This window comes from Panthera onca, chromosome F2 (genome assembly GCF_046562875.1).
Source record: "Panthera onca isolate mPanOnc1 chromosome F2, mPanOnc1 haplotype 2, whole genome shotgun sequence".
In the NCBI taxonomy this organism is placed as follows: domain Eukaryota; kingdom Metazoa; phylum Chordata; class Mammalia; order Carnivora; family Felidae; genus Panthera; species Panthera onca.
In genome coordinates this window covers 42,975,504-42,994,766 of record NC_138356.1, presented here as the reverse complement: position 1 = coordinate 42,994,766, position 19,263 = coordinate 42,975,504, and the positions used below count along the sequence as shown (strand labels likewise).

The following is a 19,263-nucleotide window of genomic DNA, read 5'->3' as shown; positions in this document are numbered from 1 at the left end:
CCCGCGCGCGTCCCGCGGGGGCGCTGCGTCTCCCAGCCACACCGGCACACCGCGGCCCCTCTCCCCCACACCTCCTGGCCACACCACCGGCCTCTCCTCCCACCCTCCGCTCCCCTCCTCCCCCCACCCCTCCCCTCCCGACGAGGGGCGGGAGGGGGCGTGGCAGGGCCGGGGTTTGTGTGGCTGGGACCCGGCTCCTTGCACTCTGAGTCCGCGCGAGGAGCCGGGCCCCGGCCGCTGTCCAGCCGCTCCGTGCCCCTCACGCCCTGCGCCGCCGCCTCTCTGGGAGACGCTGCCACTCGCTCGCCATGGATACCCCTAGGGTCCTGCTGTCGGCCGTCTTCCTCATCAGTTTCCTGTGGGATTTGCCCGGTTTCCAGCAGGCTTCCATCTCATCCTCCTCGTCGTCCGCGGAGCTGGGCTCCGCCAAGGGAATGCGAAGCCGCAAGGAAGGGAAGATACCGCGGGCGCCACGAGACAGTGCCACGGCCGGGGAGCCCCAGCAGCGCCACGAGCCACAACCGCGGCCACAGGATGAGCCCCGGCGGCGGCCGCCGCAGCAGCCCGAAGCGCAGGAGCCCCCCGGCAGGGGCCCACGCGTGGTGCCCCACGAGTACATGCTGTCAATCTACAGGACTTACTCCATCGCCGAGAAGCTGGGCATCAACGCCAGCTTTTTCCAGTCTTCCAAGTCGGCTAATACGATCACTAGCTTTGTAGACAGGGGACTAGGTAAGTGGCAAAGAAGACGCCCCACTCCTCTCTCCCTGGAACTCCGCAGCCAGGGCGCTGCTTCGGCTCTGGCAGGAGGCTGCGTTTGTGAATTACCATTCCGCTCTGGACGCCTCCCCCTTTCTTTTCTTAAATTGTTTTTCTCAAGCCCGAATAAGTTTGTGACTGCAGCTGCAGATTTGACTCCAGTTTTCAACCCTCCCTTCCTCGCTTCCTCCTTTCCCTTCCTTCCTTCTCTCTCGTCTTTCTTTCTCTTGTCTTTTGCAGAAAGCAGCGTGGTGGCCGCTCGTCTGGTGGCTGGTGGAGGAAGCGTGGAGGACGGGAGGTGGCAGGCAAATCACTGGGTCTGGAGAGGGGACGCGGCGGGGACTGACGGCACCCTTGCCACGGGGTCTCGGGGTGTGCGTGGTGCGCGGTACAAGGCCTGAGCTGTGGTGGCCGACCGGGAGGGCCCTGGGGCACGAGTGAGCAGTTGTAAAGCCCCGAGCTCCCGTTCGCTCCGGGAAAAGCCGGCAGAAGCAAGTCCCGCGGTCGGAGGAGCGAGTCCTTGAGCGGCGTCTGGCATTGCCCCGACCCAGCCGCAGCAAGGGTTCTCAGCTCACCCCAGCGCTGGATGTGGGGGGTATTAACAGCCTGGAGGGAGCCCCGCGCCCTCGGGCGTTTTTGCTCCTGCAGCGTGCTCTCTGCGGCTCCGAGGCGTCAACTTGGTCGTTTCTGCTAAGGCAGCCGCGAGCAACTGGCAGGGCGGGGCAGGGGCAGGACAACTAAGTTTGGGGTTTGTTGGTACTTAATCCATATGGGTGCATGGATGTGTTCATCCACCTTTCCCGGCCAGGCATCGCTCCTCTCTTTGAGCTTCTCCCAGGGGCCCTATTCGTGGTCCCCTCCGAGGGCGTGGGTGCATGAGTGGGTGCCTGCGGAAACTCGTGCACCAGCTCCTTGCCACCTGGGATGGCCCACGTGGTGAGTGCCTTCAAGAGAACCCCGCTCTCCCCATGGCCCCCAGAAACTGAGGAGGGATCCACAGGCACCAGGAACTCAGCAACTAAAGAGACAATAATGTGGAAGGAGGTAGGAAAGGAGGGGAGAAAAGGGAAAGAAAAGGGAAAGGGGAGGAAGGAGTCGAGAAGAAAGGGAGGAGGAGGTAAAAGAGAGCGAGATTTGGGGGCAGCTATCCATTCCACCATCCTGCCCAGACTTAGCTCCGCGGCTTTGACCGGTTCCCCTCCTCCTACTTCCAGGTCAGTGAAAGTGGGGTCGCTCAGGAACCCGCGAGCGCCAGGGTTCAGGCGGACAGGGCTGCTCCGCTCGGCCTGCCTTGAATACACGCAGGTCCTCGGACCTTTTCGGAGGAGGCTAACGGCCCCCGAGCCCCGGGCTCTTCCCGGGCTTCAGACCCCAGCCTCCACCCTTGCAGCCACCTTCCTTGCAGACCAGGGTTCCTGCCCACGCTGGATTCGCTGCTGCAGCTGAGGTCAGCGAGGTTCATGAGCTGCTGAAAGGTCCAGGCAGCAAATTAACGCCGGCTATTTTATGGTGATTTTAGGGCTACTAAAGTCACCTTTGCAGACACACGTGGCTTCTTCGTAGCGCTGCAACTGGATCCCCAACCTCGGTGCCGGCAGCGCAGCTCGCCCCCTCCCCCCACCCGGTCTTCTCCCTGCGTCTGTTGTCTCCCTCCCTCTAAATCCTGTTTACCGTCCGCCTTCTCTGCTACCCTAGTCAAAGACTACCCTACACTTCCCTGGTGGGGACACTAAAGAAGCTCAGAGAAAATTGCTTAAGAGGCCTTTTCCCAGGGGAAGAAATCCCGGAGGCCCAGGCTGGCGGGAGGCTGGGCGCCTGTTTTCTTTTCCCCAAAGGAAGTGGCAAGAGTCTCCGCCCCTCCCCCAAGCAGGCACCCCTAACTCGTAAGCTGCGCCCTCCGAGTTTGGCCCGGGACCAAGGGACCCTGCAGGCTGTCGGGAGGTGTCTACCGAAGCCTGTGGCGTGCAGGCAGGAGTGGGAGGTCTCTGGAGGGTTCAGCTCCCGCGCCGACGCGGCCTCCCTTCTCCACTGCTGGCGCTGCAGTCTCCCCCCGGGCACCGCACTGGGCGCCCCGGGCGCCGGAGGTAGGGAAAGGGACTGGCCGCGCGCCCAGGCCTGGGGGCCTCTGTTCCCCAGCCAGGTCTCCAGGCTAGCGGGACCAAGACCCAGACGTCGGCTTCAACTCTGGAACGCGGTCCCCAGCCGGAGGAGACGCGGAGTGACCACTTGGACCTCAGCTTCGAAGGCGCGGTCTCCTCCACTCTCTCAGGTTCCCAGAAAACGCGAAGAAAGGCAGTTAGTTGACTGGGAAGGCTGTGCGACTCGTCGCACGCCGCTCGGGGGCGAAGGCGTGCGGAGCTCGAGGCCGGAGGGGGCGCGCAGAGGAGGGGTTGCGTTGCGGGCTACAGCGCCAGCTTGATAAAGGGAAAGCCTCACTTTCCCTCTCACTGATTTTGATTTGATGTGTCACCGGCGGTGACCTCGGGCTGGACCTTCCGGGGCTTGCTTAGCATCGGGCCCCTGATTGGAGTGTTTCAACTCAGCGATCTAATTGAGGGTTCATGTCATAACACATCAAACGGTGTCTAGTCTCCCGTGATGGAAGGGACCCGCCAGCCGCGCATCCCCGGCTCCTGGCGAGGACTTCCGCCCCTCTCACGTGGGGACTCTGAACCGCGCCAAACCCTGCTACATCCCCTCCCCCAACCCGTGGATGGCAGGGCAAGTAGGAGAGAGCAGCGGCCAGCCGAGAGCTGGGCCCGCCGCGCTAACTTGGCGCCTTGCCTCGGGGATGTTTAAATCGCCGTCGAATGCGGCAGGCTTGGCTTGGAGCTGCAGGGTCCCTCAGGGGGAGGAGCAAAGAAAATGCAAGGAGTCCTGAAGCCGGTCCGGGAGGCAGGAACTCCTTACTTACCTACAGTATTTGTAAAAAGCCTTCCTCACCCGGGAACCCCGGAACCTCAAAAGTCACCCCTCAAGCTTGCGATTAAGAGTGGGCGAGTAGGGATAAATTCGTTCGGAAGTGAATGAAGAGCGCTTTGGGTCTATAAAGATAGCACGTTCTCTGTTACCTCACCCTTGCCACCTTCTCCCCACCCCATACACACACCTAATGAGGAGACCTGATTGCAACTTTAAAAAAAAGGTCCCTCCTTTCGGTTTGCTCTTCCAGCATCTAGGGGTGATAATAATAGCCAACATATATTGAGCATTTACTGTATACCAAGTACTGTGCTAAAATCTATTACCTGAATTATTTCATCTAATTCTAACAACGATCCCTGGGGAAAGTGCTATAAACAGTGTTTTACAGGTGAATTAAGGAAGACAGAGAGGTTAAGCAAGTTGCTTAAGGTCACACAGAGTGAGGGGTGAAACACACATCCAATTCTAGATCTTGCGTACTTAACGATGACACTATATGGATAGGATAAGGGGTGAGAAAGTTTCTAAAGGATGGTGGCAGGAAGCGGGAACAAAAAAAGGGAGGGGGGCAGATTTGCCACCCGGTCTAATATTCTATGATTTCTAAGAACCAGTTTGGAGTTGGAGCAGATCTTTGGATTTGATGGTCTGAATCTGTGCTGTGCTTTGTAGTCTCTGTAAAGGCACAAACCACATTATCCCTGATGTTTACAAATTCTTGCAATGACTTTGGATCCACAGAGATGGAAACTGCACGTTTGTGCTGGTGCAGTCATAAGATCAGAATAGATCAGTTTGGATACAGAGAAATTGCAATTAGCACATGATATAACCATTCAAAGGCCACTAGTACTGGAGTCCTGGGGCCTGGGAAAGGGAGACAATTAGAACTTTTATGAACTCAACATGGCTGAGAGATAGAGGATGAGAGAAAGAGAAACAAATCTGGAACTCTCAGCTTTGTAGTTAGAAGTGCCACATAAACAAGGGGAGAAAAAAACCTCCCCCTTGGTTTTGGAAGAAACCAAAATGAGTCTAGGAATACTGCTGTAAGTTTGGTTTCCAGATGATTTGGAAATAAGACTCTTTAAAAAAAAATTTTTTTCCCTGGTGGTGGTGGTGGTGGTTGTTACAATAGCCTTCTCAGAAAGGCGGCGGTAGGGGACAGATTAAAAACCAAAAATGAGATCGGAACATCCTTGAGGAACTTGACACCCTAGAAATGAATCGCTGGAAAGTCTGCCGTTGACTGTTGCCTTCTTGGTTTACCTTGTGGGTCTCCATTATCAGAGGGCAGGGCAGGACAATTGTGGGGATAGCCGGGCCGCGAGGAGGGCATTCTCAGAGCTGCAGAGTTCCCTCGAGATTGAAGTTTGTCCGGCACAGCATGTTTATGCAAAACAGCGAGTTTCTGGGTGGATCTGGGCCGCAGAGTGGCGTAATCAACGCAGCAGCGCTTTTGCCCCGACCCTGTTGTCGTTGGCAAACGGAAAATGAAATATAAGCAGGGAAGTATTTTAATGGGGACGGAGGGAATTCACAACTGTTAATTATTTGGTGACCTTGTATTCGATTTGTTTGAGTCCCTTATAAAAACACTAATGCAGACCAGACGGCCAAGTGAGGAAGCCGGCAGAAGGTTCCAATCTAGGCTTTATTTCCCCGGAAAGAGGGAACAGCCTTGGAAAAGGATTGCTGAGCGTTCAGAGTGTGCGCGTGAGGGTGCGCCCGAGTGAGCGTCCGCGTGGGGTTTGCTTTGCTGTCCAGGTTCATGATCTTCTACCAGGCCGGTGGACTGGAAGGTCCTGGGAAAAGGCCGAGGGTGAGGGAAGGAAGCTTTAAAGCAGAAGTTTGTTCCTCTCTTCTGGCGGGAAGGATTAAAACATTTTCAAGGCCACAAACCACAAACACCTAAGCCATTGGCTTGCTGTTAAATATCAGTTACTGTCACCCCCTTCCCTAAGGCCCTAAGGCCTTTGAAGACTCTTACAAGGGCCGCCTTAGCAAGTAAGCTAAGAACACCTAGTGTCTTCTGCAGCGAGAGTGCGAGTGTGGCCAGAATTCTGGGCGAGCTTCCTCTGCAGGGGAGGCTAATTTGACAGGGACACTGAACGTTTTCCCCGGCGCGGGAGGCTCTTGGGCTCTTCGAGTTTGCGCGATAGAGTTGCTGGTGGGGGAGGGGATCGAAAAACGTGCCCAAACATCCTTGCCTTTCCTCCACGCTAAAAGAAAACCAACCAACCAACCAACCAACCAACCAAACAAAAACAAAACAAAACAAAACAAAAACCAAAAAACAAGTTACCTAAGCCACAGCCCACGACAGGCCTTGAGAATCCCTTCCGCAAGCTGAAAGAAGACACGAAACCTCCCCCCTTGCGACCCGAGCGCTTGCGCGTCGCCCGGACCCGCGGGGAACGCGGGCGTTGCATAGATGGAGGTCCTAACGCAACCGGTTTTTTCTCCCAGTCTCAGTTCTCTGGGTTCTGGCGGCACACCTCCTAGCAATTGGTGTCGTCTTTCTGGGGCGGTGTAGGGAGAAGGAGAAGAGAACGGGACGGAGGGGCGGGAAAAAGATAGAGGGCAGAACGAAAACGTTTGCTTTCTGCCGGGACTGCTGCGTGCTTTAAACGACGCAGAGCAAATCAACAATAACCCCTGGGGGGCTTTTAAGGGAAGTGAAGGGCACTAATTCAATAAGTCCTCTGGTACAGAATAACCCTGGTCGAAGGATGCTGTCTAGATCTGGGGACAGTATCCCAGCGGAGGCCGCGACGTATGGCAAGCGGGACTGTGGCTCTCCGCGTCATTTCGTGGCTGGGGGCATCAAGCACCCCACACTACCCCCGTCTCCCTTCAAAGCCCTGGCTTTAAGCTCAATGGCAGTTAAGTGGTGCCCTCTGTTTACAGGAATGAAATCGGGCCTCGTAGGCCTAACGAGTTCCAGGGTTGCTGTTCCCTGCCTTCCAGGACCGTCCACTAGCGCTGCTGGGGGCAGAGGGTTGGGTCGGCGTGGGGTGAGAAGCTGCGGGAGCTAGGAGGGACTGGCGGCGGGCGGCGGGCCGCGCTGGCCAGCGTTCCCGGAGAAGCGCGCGCGGCGCAGCCAGTGGCCGGGGTGTCTGGGGGCGGAGCTCGGCTTAGGGACCGGGTAGTGGGCGTGCTGGAGAGGAGAGGGGCGGGCCTGTGGCCCAGGCGGACGCCGGTGGAGCTGAGTGAGCCGAGCGGAAAGTGGGGGCAGGAGCTGCGCGGAGGGTTGGTTTTGGGATCACGGGTGGTTTATACGGCCCCCTACCCCGTACTCTCCCTAAATAACGTGAGAACCAAAGAGAATCCTTGCGCCCGCTTTGCAAATCTGGCTTTGCAAGATGGTCCAGCCCTCATCCCACTTCACAGAACTGTTGCTCCTACGCCCCGTGGGGAGGGAAATTGAATGATGTTGGTCTATGGTCCATAGCTGCCACAGCGAATCTCATTTTGGTGCGACGTTATTTTGGAAGTCAGCTCAAGGTAAACTCATTGGAGCAGAGTTTCCACGATCCCAACCCTTTAAAGAAGACACACCATTGAGGTTTCTCCTACGCAGGACCCCTGGACGCCGAAGGTCCTATCCTGTCCGCACAACACGCCGGTTGGAACCCCTCTCCACACCTGCAACCTGAGAACTGGTCAGGGAGGAGAAACCAAATAAAATGGAACCTTTTCTTCTACTTTTGATCTCAAAATTCTCTAATCAAAAGGCCCGATCATGTTCCAACCGGGAAAGCTGGTTCACGTCGGCAATTCATCCTCCTGGCCAATCCTGGGTCTGTGTCACTCCAGTGGGCTCCCAGAGACCCTGCTGGTCAACAGGGCAGCGAGGGCGGCCCCTGGCAGATCAACCCGGTCCGGGCCCTGCGTGCGCAACTCCAAGGGAAGGGCAGTGACCTGCGGAGGACGGCAGGACTCCGCAGAAAGTTGGGGACAAAAGCTACAGCATGAGGGAATGGTACCAAGTTTCCGTCTGGATTTCATCTGCAGTGATGTCAAATTAAGATTTTGGGAGACCAGGGTGAGACTGCAGTGAAAAGAGACGCCTGTGAAGTGTTCTTGATCTAGGCTTTGAATCTCTGGCTCTTGAACCCCTCTCAAGAACTCGTAGCCAAGAGCATTTGCACTAAGTCCTTGGACACCACTTTACAAATGAATCCATTTCATTTTAGAGAAATGAAAGGATTCTCCTTGAAGCTTCTTTGCCTTCCGAGTCCTGCTGGGGGTGCGCAGTGCCCAGTGCTCCCGGGGAGGGCTGGCCGCCTTCTCCCGCCAGAACCTCACCTTCTGCCATTGAAGGCTGTGCTGAGGCTCCGGGTGTGCTGGAAGTTCAAAGTTCAGTCGGGTGGCATTCAGGGTTCGCCTTCCCTCCCCCTCCTCACGTTGGACCCAAGTGTGGTACTCGAACACTGGGATTTCTCTGTGGGATCCCCGCTGGCCACCAGACCTGCTGAATCGTATGGGGTTTACAAGGCCCAGACTCTTTGCAGGGAGGAGGGTGCCAGTCGGCCAGGCTTGGGAGAGAGGCTGGAAAAGCCTCTGAAGATTCCGTGGAGGACCCGCCTGAGGCCTCTCTGGTCTTTGAAAGGAGGAAAACAAGCTGACAAATTCTGGGCCAGCTATTGGAGAAAACACTGGGGAAGCCAAGAGATCTAGAGAGAAGCTAGATGGTTGACTGTGTGTGGTGATCACACACACACACACACACACACACACACACACACACACACACACACCGACCTATAGAGCCTTCTCAGGTGACTCAGTGGCTGGGCCTCTTCCCCACCAAATGTGCCTGGCTCTTTGCCCTGTGAAGATCACCCTCATCCCCACCCTGATTGCCTCTGTGGACAGATCATGCCCCACAAAAGGGCTCCAAAGTGGGAAGTGAGGGGTGGGGAAGGCTACTAACCCCCAGGCCTGTCTGGGCTGGGTCTGCCCAGCCAGGAACCAAATGCCAGGATTGGCATATGGGCCAGCACTGGTCCTGAACCCACAGAGGAGGGAACCTGCTAGGAGAGACCTATCTTTGATGAGATTCTGGCTGGAGGTTGGTTGCCCACCTGGAGGTTATGAGAGAGACCTTGGTGGTGGAGGGACATAATGACAGGAGCACTGAAAAGGGTCTGTGTGATGGGGGTGAAGCCACAACCCCTATAGGCCTTGCCCCTCACTGGACCTCAGATGAATAGAAGCTGGAAGCCCTTGCTTCTCTCTTCCTCCCAGCACCTCTCCTTCACTCACTTCTGGAAATCCTGTGGAAACAATTGGACTGCATCTCCTCAAAGAAGGCCAAGAGGAGTGCAGGTGCATCTTTTGCCTACCTGATTTGGGTGGTTACAGTAATCTTGGCTGTATTCATTGGGTGCTTCTGTGTGTCATGTACAGCTGGCCCTGGCTGCTTGACTCTGACTTTTACAATGACTCTGCAAGGTGGGGGGTGGTTCTCCCATTTTACAAGATGAGGCCTATGAGGCTGGGAGAGATTATACGACCTAGAGTATCCAAGGTCATCCAGCCGCTAAGTTACAGGTCAGGATTCAAATCTATGTCTCTTAGACTCTAGACTTTTGTGCTAATTCCACATTGTCAGTAGTAACTAACATTCACATGCGTCTTCAGATAAATGTCTTTCCTACTCTTCTCATTTGCCACCCCTCCCGCAGTGACTCTGTGAGTTGATGTTATCCTCATTTTGTAGATGAGAGAATTGTTTCCCTGTAAGTTCTCTTTCAAAAGTCCAACTGTTAACATCCCTTCAGTTCTGCTGTTTAGGAAGTGATTTACTCTTAGAGACTAGAGACCGATGCTCTTCCCCCAGGCATGGGCTGCATGAAAGAGCAGGAGCCTTCTCAGAGTTTCTACCAGACACAGAGATCAAGGGCTAGGATGTCCAGGGTGGTGGCACAGATTTCGGACCCAGATGGCCATGTTTACCTCTTAGTATCTTGGGCAAGTTACCATTCAGCAATCTGCATGTGAAGCTTTCTGGTCCATAACATGAGCATACTCGTGATATCCTTTTCTTTTTCATAGTTACTTTTGAGGCTTAAATGAGTTGTTATAAGGATTTAGATCATGCACAATAGATAGTGTTTGCTATCATGATTTCTATTCTGGATGGTCAAGCAAGTGCACCCTATGGAGGGTGAATTGCGTGGATGGCCTCTTGAATCTGCACCTCAGTGAGGAGGCTTCGTGAGATCAGCAGTTTGCAACAAATCTCAACAGAGGCAGGACTCAGGACAAGAATACAGGAGGATGCTCAAGATATTACTGTGTCCCAGGAGAGGGTAATCGTTGGAGCACAAATTACTCAGAGGCCTTCACGCCCCAGGAGAGAGGGCTGGTGGCTCATTTTTACTCACCCTGTTCATCTGGCTGTGTTTCTAACCTGTCGACTTTGGCACCTCAGGCAGTGCTGAAGCTGAGTAACTAGGCAGCAAGTGACTTCCAATCTAACCGTGAAATTCCTGCTTGGAGATCCTCCTTCTAGTAAAGGAAAAAAAAAATCCTTGGGGAACCCAGTTCGCCTTGAATTGATGGCATCGGTGATGAATCTGCGTCGCGTGTCTTTCTTCCCTCTTTGCTCCACCGCCCAACGAGTGCCCTGGAAGAGGCGTGGCCACAGGTCTGAGGGCCTCGGATAGAATTAAGACCTTCAGATCCTGTCCGTTACTAGTGGCAAGGCATTGGGCAAGTGAAGATAACTCATAGAATCCCAGTTTCTGCATCCATAAATGAGTGTAAAGTCGAACGGGTCTCACCGCCAGCGGTGAGGATTCAGGGACAGAGGCCATCAAAGCCCAAGCACTGGCCTGCCACAAAGGCGCGCCCCATACGCGTTCAGTGCGGCTGTTGGCCAAAAAATGAGGGGGTTGGGGGAAAGGGTTAGCTGCAAAGACGTCTGGAGTTTTAGTTGTAAAGATGGGTGACTATCCCGCCCCTTCTTACTCCCCCCTACCCCACCTAGGGAAGTGGGGGTGGGAAAGTCCACTATCATCTCGGCTTTCTGAGCCCCTGCCTAGTCGCAGGATCTGTACCATTGGAGGACGTGGGGTGGGACGCGTGGCGGGGTGTCGGGTGGAGGCGAGTGGGGCCCTCTAGGGTCACCTCAAATGCAAAGGACGAGAGCCCGGCACGCACTGAGGAGCCTAGAGAGCTGGAGCCGCGGGGGCACCCTGGAAGGGTGAGGGGCGAGAGACAAAAAAATCCCCGCAAGGACTCTCAAGCGGGACCTCAAGCTGTGTACCTATCTCAGGAATGTCTTGGAAAAAATGCAGTGTGTGAGCTTTCCGCCCCAAACCAAATGAAACTGCGGGTTTTCAGAAACTCTCCACTGGGTGGCCCAGCGGAGCTGGCCCCAGCGTGAGTAGCCCTGGGGGACCCTCGGGGCGCATTTCCTGCCGCCTGGAGTCCCTCGACGAGGCCGCCCTCCTGGGGCTCAGGTTCTTGGGTGTCAGGTCTTTGGTGCTGTGGGCAACCTTTCCTTTCCCATCTGGTGTTTGTTTCTTAGCTTTCTCCGGCCACGTACTGAGACTGCGACCCCGCATTGATGACTTTACCGTTCTAGGCCAGTTTTCTAATTTAAAATGGGCATTACAGTCCCTACCTTGCAAGTGATTCGTTTTTTTCTTGTGCCTTCATCTGTTTCCTTTTTAAATTGTTTGTCAAATTCCACACTAGATGTACATGTTTGAGGTGTCCTCAGCCTTTTACCAACTTGCTCTTAACTCAAAAACGGCTGACCTATTTATGAAGACTTCTCTTCAAGTATACAGATGTTTGTCCCTTCTCCTTCTCCCCTCCCCCTCCTTCCTCCATCCACCCACCTGGGAAAGTTGATAGGCACAAATCCAGCAACTGTAACTCGAAAGGTCTGTACGTCTAATACTCAACAAACACCGAGTAAACTGGAGTCTGAGCCAAGCTGTAACAAACCAGGTCGGTGCAAATTAAAAGCAAAATAAAAAGCTCCCATGATTACTGATTGATTTCAATTTAAAGGTGGAAACCTTAGGATTCCCTCCCAGGATGTAAGAAAGTACCACAAACAGAAGGGAAGGTTCATGTTTCTAGTGAGGAGGATGGGAGAGAGGGTCAATTGGTGATATCAGTCCTCATTTATACAGGACTTGGTGGGAGAGGAGGCTTGTGGGAAGGGAGTGTGAAGGGCTGGCTTCCTACCCAGAGGTGGCCATGACGGCAAGGCCAGGCTTTCTGATGCCAGGTCAGCAGTCAAATTGTCTTCAGGGTCACAGGGGATGGTGGTGTGTGCACTCCCCAGGTTGGATGCCTCCTTTGGGCGATTTCTGTGATTCATGGCCCCAGAGCAGGTCCAGACAGGTGGGGAATGTGGTCTGTAGGAGAGCTGCACAGAGAAGCCACCTTCTCGGACCCTCTGTTCAGGGGTTAGAGGTTCTGGAGACCCAGTGAGAGTACATGTAGCTGAAAGAGTACCAAAAATGTGGGGGTGGCTGTGAGGGGCAAAAAGGAGCTGGGAAGAATAGTGACTTGGTTCTAGTGAGTACGACCTTAGAGTCTGCCCTGGGTCCTGTGCTTTGGAGGACCCTGTTTTGCCTCACCTCCAGTGGTGCCCCACCCCACATGGTGGGGAATCTAAGGAGCCAAGGGGACATGCTCATGTAGATTCATGGCTCTTACAGTGAGATCCCAGACCAGCAGAATTAGGATTGCCTGGGAGCTTCAGAAAGATGCATTTTCTAGGCTCCATAAGAAACCTCTGGAACTTGAGAGAATTTGCATTTCTAAGAAGCTTGACGCTGTGTGGTGCTGATGGTGCAGACTTAAGGGGCCTCTCTACAGGTTTAGTGGCCTTGAGAGCTACTATTCTACTGTGGTTATTGAACCTTAGAGCTCTTGCCCAACTAGCCCAGAGTCCCCTTCAAGCGCCTGGACAACTTCTTCATTAGGTTTGTCCTCCTAAGAGTGTATCTGCCCCAGATATATGCCTGGAAGCTTACACCTGTTGCACCTGTGAGCAAGGGAGTCCACATTGGTGCAGGTGAGGCTGTTGGAGCTGCGATGGAAAGAGAAAGGAGCAGGTTAGACTGAAGCCCCCATTTGCACTCTTTCCCTGAGCCCTGGAAAGATTAAGAGCTGGCTGATCTTGCTAGAAAGACCATCAGAAATCCCAAGGCTGCACAATCAGTAGAACTCTCTCTCTACAGATGCTTTCCTCTGTTCTGACACCTCTTGAGAACTAGAGAAAAGTAATTCAGCTGTGCAGACTAACCATTATTAGCCCACACTTAAAAAAAAAAAGAGTAGAAACAAAATAGGCTGCTTTCTCCATGTTTCATGAGAGATATATAAATAAATCATTACCCCTTGCACCTTTCTATGCTCTCCAGCCAGTGACAAATTGTCTCAAGAGTTATGTAAGCAGGGATGGAAATGATTTCCTTAAGGAGTCCATGTTTTATTCCTAGCAAGCCCTGAAAATACAGTTTGGACTGTATCCCCCCATCCCTTATACCCCAGCCATTCCTGGTTGCTTTTAAACTCTAGTACCTGGACTACAATGGAGAGGCAATGGGGCTTAGGGACTAAATGCTCCAACTCTGGAATTAAACAGACCTAAGTCTGGATCTCAACTTCACCACTTACTAGCTGTCAGACTTTGGTAATTAACTTAATTTCCCCAAACCTTGGTTTTCCCACCTGTAAAATGGGAACAATAAGAATATCTACCTTACAGAACTGGTCTGTGTTTGTGGATAAAGTAAGGATGAAAAATACATCAGCCCTCACAATATTTAGCTGGTGCAGCAAATGCCTTCTGTTTGTCCATCTCATCACACCCTTAGTTTAGGGAGAGAGAAATATGAGAGGCAAGAAAGTGAAGCCTAAGGCAATAGGTCCAGAGATCTGGGTGGTGGCTGAGGGTTGTCAGACACAGGTTTCTTTAAAGGAGGAGAAGAAAGTGTGCTGAGTTCCCACTGATTTTAATGTGACCCTGGCCGGTTTGAAGGTCTTGGCTTCCATAAATCAACCGCCTCCAGCAGCTTTTCCCTCTTCACCTCTCTAACCCTTCCCACAGCTCCATCTCAGGTCAGGACTTGTGCGTTAGAGTGAGGTAGCCAGCCATGCAGTCAGCCTAGAGTGGGGACTGGGTGTGGCTGAGGCTCCAGACCCAGTGCCCTGGGGCTACATCTGGATAGGCAGGGAGGGTCGGACCCAGGACCCAGTGACGCTTTTACTATTGAAATCGAACCAAACTTTACTAGCTTCTGGGGAAAGCTGGGGGCTTTGGGGATTTTTGTATTTGCTGGGTTGTAAATATTTTATGAGAAGGCAGCCCAGGAAAATCTGGTTAACTTTCCGCCTTGCACATTGAAGTGGGGTTGGCTTCATGCACAAATGCATCAAAAAAGAAGTCAAGTTGTGCCTTGGTCCCAAAGAATTCATCTTGGATTTTAAAAGCTTGTTATTCCCACCACCCACCCCCTGCCATCATGTGCCCCAAATTTCTTTTTCTTATTTGTAATCAAAAATTTAATCTTCAAGATGAGTTGCAAAGCAAGAAGATTTCAAGTTGGGTGGGTGGGTGAAGGGGAGAGTGTGTGTGTGTGTGTGTGTGTGTTTGAGGTATTCTCCTTACTGGTGTATTTCTCTTTGACTGAGGGATCTTCTTAATGGATAGATGCCTGGTGTGTGTGTTTGTTCCTTTGCCCCCTGCAGACTTCTGAAAGCTTCATTGCTCTTTTGTTTGTTGTTAAAATGGTAGGCGAATTTGAGAAAGGAAGGAAGGAAGGAAGGAAGGAAGGAAGGAAGGAAGGAAGGAAGGAAGGGGAAGGAAGGAAGGAAGGAGAAGGAAGGAAGGAAGAAAGGAAGGAAGGAAGGAACAGATCATATAGTCAATCTTCAATGTGTCAGCTTTGTGTTGGGCCTAAATGCTTCAGCAAAACTGTCTAATAGGCAGCAACATCCCCCCAGACCAGTGGGTCTAAACTAGAGCTGCATCTTCAAATCGTCTTGGAGCTTAAAAACAAACAAACAAACAAACAAACAAACCTGACAAAAACCCAGTACCCAGGCTCTACCCTCAGATATTCATGCAATTGGTTAAAGCAAGCCCTGGCACTGGTAATTATTAACTTCTCTAGATGATTATAATGGGCACCCAGAATGCGAATAGCTACGTTTCTCACTTATTGCCCAGCATGTACTCCAGCTGGCACAGCTGCACCGGCTGCGGTGAGCAAGATGGACATGACATGGTCCTAGCTCCTATGGGTCAGTGGAGGGGGGCAGGATGTTGCTGGGAAAGACCACTAAAGAGACAAATATAAGCAAGTGTTTGTAGATAATGCTAAGTGCCGGGAAGATAATAAGCCAGGTCCTGTGATAGTGACCAAGGAAGGCTACTTTAGATCAGGGTGGTCGAAGATGGCCTCACGGAGGAGGTGACATTTGAACCGAGACGTGAATGATGAGAACGAGCCAGCCAGCCAAAAGGAGGTCTAGGGGAAGCGCGGCCCAGGTCCACGACCACAAAGGGCACATTAGTGGTTACGCAGGCTCCTTGGAGGGGAAACCGGGGAGGCCGCCGCCACCGCCGCCTCTCCGGCAGCCAACGACTTCCGCCCTGGGAGCCCCCGGCTGACAGGAGGAGGGGGGCCTGCCCCGATGCTCCCCCTCCTCTGGCTGCGCACCGGCCAGGCGGGGAGCTCGGGTGGTCAGGCCCCGGGCTGGCCGAGCTGGACTCCCAGCCGGCCTGCCCCGCTCCCCGCCCTTTTCCTCCCGGGGGCGGCCGCAGAGCACCGGACTGATCTCCCCCTTAAGTGAAACTGACTGTAATTATTTTTTATCTCGCAGACGATCTCTCGCACACTCCTCTCCGGAGACAGAAGTATTTGTTTGATGTGTCCACGCTCTCAGACAAAGAAGAGCTGGTGGGCGCGGAGCTGCGGCTCTTTCGCCAGGCGCCCGCAGCGCCCTGGGGGCCGCCGGCCGGGCCGCTCCACGTGCAGCTCTTCCCCTGCCTGTCGCCCCAGCTGCTGGACGCGCGGACCCTGGACCCGCAGGGGGCGCCCCGGGCCGGCTGGGAAGTCTTCGACGTGTGGCAGGGCCTGCGCCAGCAGCCCTGGAAGCAGCTGTGCTTGGAGCTGCGGGCCGCGTGGGGCGAGCCGGGAGCTGGGGAGGCCGAGGCACGCGCGCCGGGGCCGCAGCAGCAGCCACCGCCCCCGGACCTGCGGAGTCTGGGCTTCGGCCGGAGGGTGCGGCCCCCCCAGGAGCGCGCCCTGCTCGTCGTGTTCACCAGATCCCAGCGCAAGAACCTGTTCGCCGAGATGCGCGAGCAGCTGGGCTCGGCCGAGGTCGCGGGCCCGGGCGCCGGCGCCGAGGGGTCGTGGCCGCCGCCGTCGGGCGCCCCGGACGCCGGGCCTTGGCTGCCCTCACCCGGCCGCCGGCGGCGGCGCACGGCATTCGCCAGCCGCCACGGCAAGCGGCATGGCAAGAAGTCGAGGCTGCGCTGCAGCAAGAAGCCCCTGCACGTGAACTTCAAGGAGCTGGGCTGGGACGACTGGATTATCGCGCCCTTGGAGTACGAGGCCTACCACTGCGAAGGCGTGTGCGACTTCCCGCTGCGCTCGCACCTGGAGCCCACCAACCACGCCATCATCCAGACGTTGATGAACTCCATGGATCCCGGCTCCACCCCGCCCAGCTGCTGCGTGCCCACCAAATTGACTCCCATCAGCATCCTGTACATCGACGCCGGCAATAACGTGGTCTACAAGCAGTACGAGGACATGGTGGTGGAGTCCTGCGGCTGCAGGTAGCGGCGCCTTTCCTGCTGCCTTGGCCCCTGACCGCAGGGGAGGCTTGACTAAAGAGAGGCGGAGTTGGAGCTGGCCTTGGAGGAGGCAGAGGGTGGGGGAACAGCCTGGACATGCAGCCCGGTGGGAGAAGAGGGAGCGCAGCCTTCCCAGAACCTTCCACCTGCCAGCCCAGAGGGAGATACGGATTTTCACACCTCGCCTGGCCACCCTGGAAAAACAAGCCAAGGAGGATTTCTTTAGTTTTTTTTTTTTTTTTCTTTATTATTGTGGCTTTGGATTTCCTTGTGTGTCTCACAGGTTTTGATAGGAGGTGGGGGGCGGGGAGACGCATACCTGTTTCTCAACCGCTCCAAGGATTGAAAATTTTGTAGCTTAAGAAGAGAAACAGTGTGGGAGGAAGAATCACCTTTGACCACATCTTGGTTTGATTGTTTTCTATCCGTGTAAAGAAGGTGGGTTTTTTGTTTGTTTGTTTGTTTTTTCTGGCCATGGCCTAGCCTATGCCTTGTGACCTCCCAAGCAGAAGAGTGTTCAAATAGAGGAATTGGCACCGGGAACAGGAAAGCCAGGAACGGCCCTAGCTTTAGAAGAACTTGCTTTTATACCTGGCTGCCCTGGGCTCTCCCAGGAGAGGGAGCTGGCAACTGGCATCTCACTCAAGGGGGCTCAGGTCCTTTCTGTTGCTTTTTCTGGTAGGGGAAAGGGGGACTGGTATGGATGGAATGACAAGAATGAGTCCAAATGGAACCCCCTGAAGGATAATGAGAAACCACAAGGCCTGCCTCTGATGGGGCTGACACTGAGGTGTATTAGCCAGGCTGGAGGTAACCCAGGAAAAACCCTTCTGTGGTGTCTGTTTCTAATTGATTTTTTTTGAACAGAATTTGCCAAAATTCAGACATCCCCTTTTAAGGGGAAGGAGATTTTCCAGTTAAACAAAAAGTGAGTAGGGACGGGAAGCTATGTAACTAAGGTAAGAGGTGCAGAGGAGGGGAAATGAGCCAAGAAGCTGAGGATGAAGTCAGGACGGGAGGTCGTGGGCCCCAAGGAAGGATGGGGAGAAGGGGGCAGGCCGGAAGCAGGGAAGAGAGGATGAAAGGGGACACAGGTCCCTGTGCCCGTAGATTTCTTTAAAATCTATGTTTTCTCCCCTCTCTCTAACATTCCTGAAAGATTACCAACCAGCAATAGCCCAGGGCTCCCCCAAAAGAATTGTTTCAGATTGTAATTACCAGTTAGGCAATGTTTTTAAAACTTAGTAATGAGAAACTGTGAAAAGAGCTAAGTGTTACATTGAGCTTGGAGTGGGAGATGGGGAAGGGACAGTGAGGGAGGAGGCAGGGGCGGTATTCATCTTCCGAAAGGAAGCAGGAGAGAGCACAACACAATTTCAATACCATTCCCAGATTGTCAGAAACATGAACTTTCCCCCAGCCTGCACCAGTATTATTTTCAAACATTGCCCATATGTAGGCCCTTTGCAGCATTAGTTTCCTTCCTAGCTTTGACCATGAAATGGTTTAAACAAGGGAACTTGTACCAACCATTAAAAAAAAAAAAAAGTTTTTGTTTTTTCCTAAGTGGTTTTGCTCTCTCTCGATCTAAACCTGTTGCTTGTTTGGTTCAGAGAACTACAAACTGTCCAAGAAAGGGTGAGAATGAGTTTTAAAAAATGCTAATATAAAATGCTAAGTAAAAAAAAAAAAAAAAAAAAAAAAAGACTTGGCCAGGAGAAATAATTTAAAATGCACATTTGCTTTGGATGCACTGTTGTTCTGTTACGGCTGTATATATTTGTTTATTTAAGGTGGCTGAAAGTGCAAAGGGGAAATGGACAGCATGCAATTCATCTTAATGTACAAACCTTATATGCACTCAAATGTTATAGTTTCTAATATTTTAAAAGTTTATATTCGAGTTGTACAAAGTTACGCATTAATCAGATATTTCATTCTTTCATAATGTTATCATTTTCTTAAATATTATTACAAAATTTTAAGTCTGTCTAATGGAGAGTTTTTTTAAACTGTCTACCTCACTATAATACAAGTATTTACAACACTAAAGTTACCGGAGGTCAATTTTATATTCAAAACATTTTTTACAGTACACTTTACTTGGATGATACGCAGTCTAATACTGTATTATTAAACTCATTTTCCCCCTTAATCACTCAGCCTGGTTTATATGGATCTATTTAGAAAAATCATTTTCTCACGGAACTGTTGTCAGTGGTATTTTGGTCCAGTATGGGACTGAATGTCTGGAAAGGCACTGGTTATTTGAAAGTGCATCATTTAGAGCATTGCACTTTTTCTTCATAACTCTTCCATGACTCTTCGTGAAATTTTCATTTACCAGATTAAAGCCAAATCCTCGTCAACTCTTAGAAAGTGTTGATAAAGCCTGTAATGCACTCCAGCATCTCAAGACCCCAAATAAGAATTGGGATTATTTCTTGGCCTCTTTAACGTTGAGAAAAAGGCTGTAAATTATTTAAGCCCACCAAGATGTCAGTAACTACTGTCTTCATGTATGGCATACTGCAAGCAGAAGATATGAGACGTTCTCTGTTCACTTACTGTAAATCAGGCTCGTACTTGCTGTACACACAAGTGCAAGTCTGAGCCCTCGCTGTAGGTCAGGCACAATGATGTATGTGCATTATTTCATTTAAACCCCTCAGAAACTCCATGATATAGGTATCATTTTTTTTCAACGTTTTTTTTTTTATTTATTTTTGGGA

At 52.7% G+C, this 19,263-nt stretch overlaps 1 protein-coding gene across 1 annotated transcript; it reads left to right on the top strand.

The window, feature by feature from the left end:
• The first annotated feature begins 257 nt into the window (after nucleotides 1-257).
• Nucleotides 258-18,693, top strand: GDF6 (growth differentiation factor 6). The gene is made up of 2 exons (XM_060610959.2): nucleotides 258-732; nucleotides 15,553-18,693. Exons 1-2 carry the CDS (start codon nucleotides 309-311, stop codon nucleotides 16,515-16,517), a joined length of 1,389 nt encoding a protein of 462 aa, XP_060466942.2. The 5' UTR covers nucleotides 258-308; the 3' UTR covers nucleotides 16,518-18,693.
• Nucleotides 18,694-19,263: the final 570 nt, after the last annotated feature.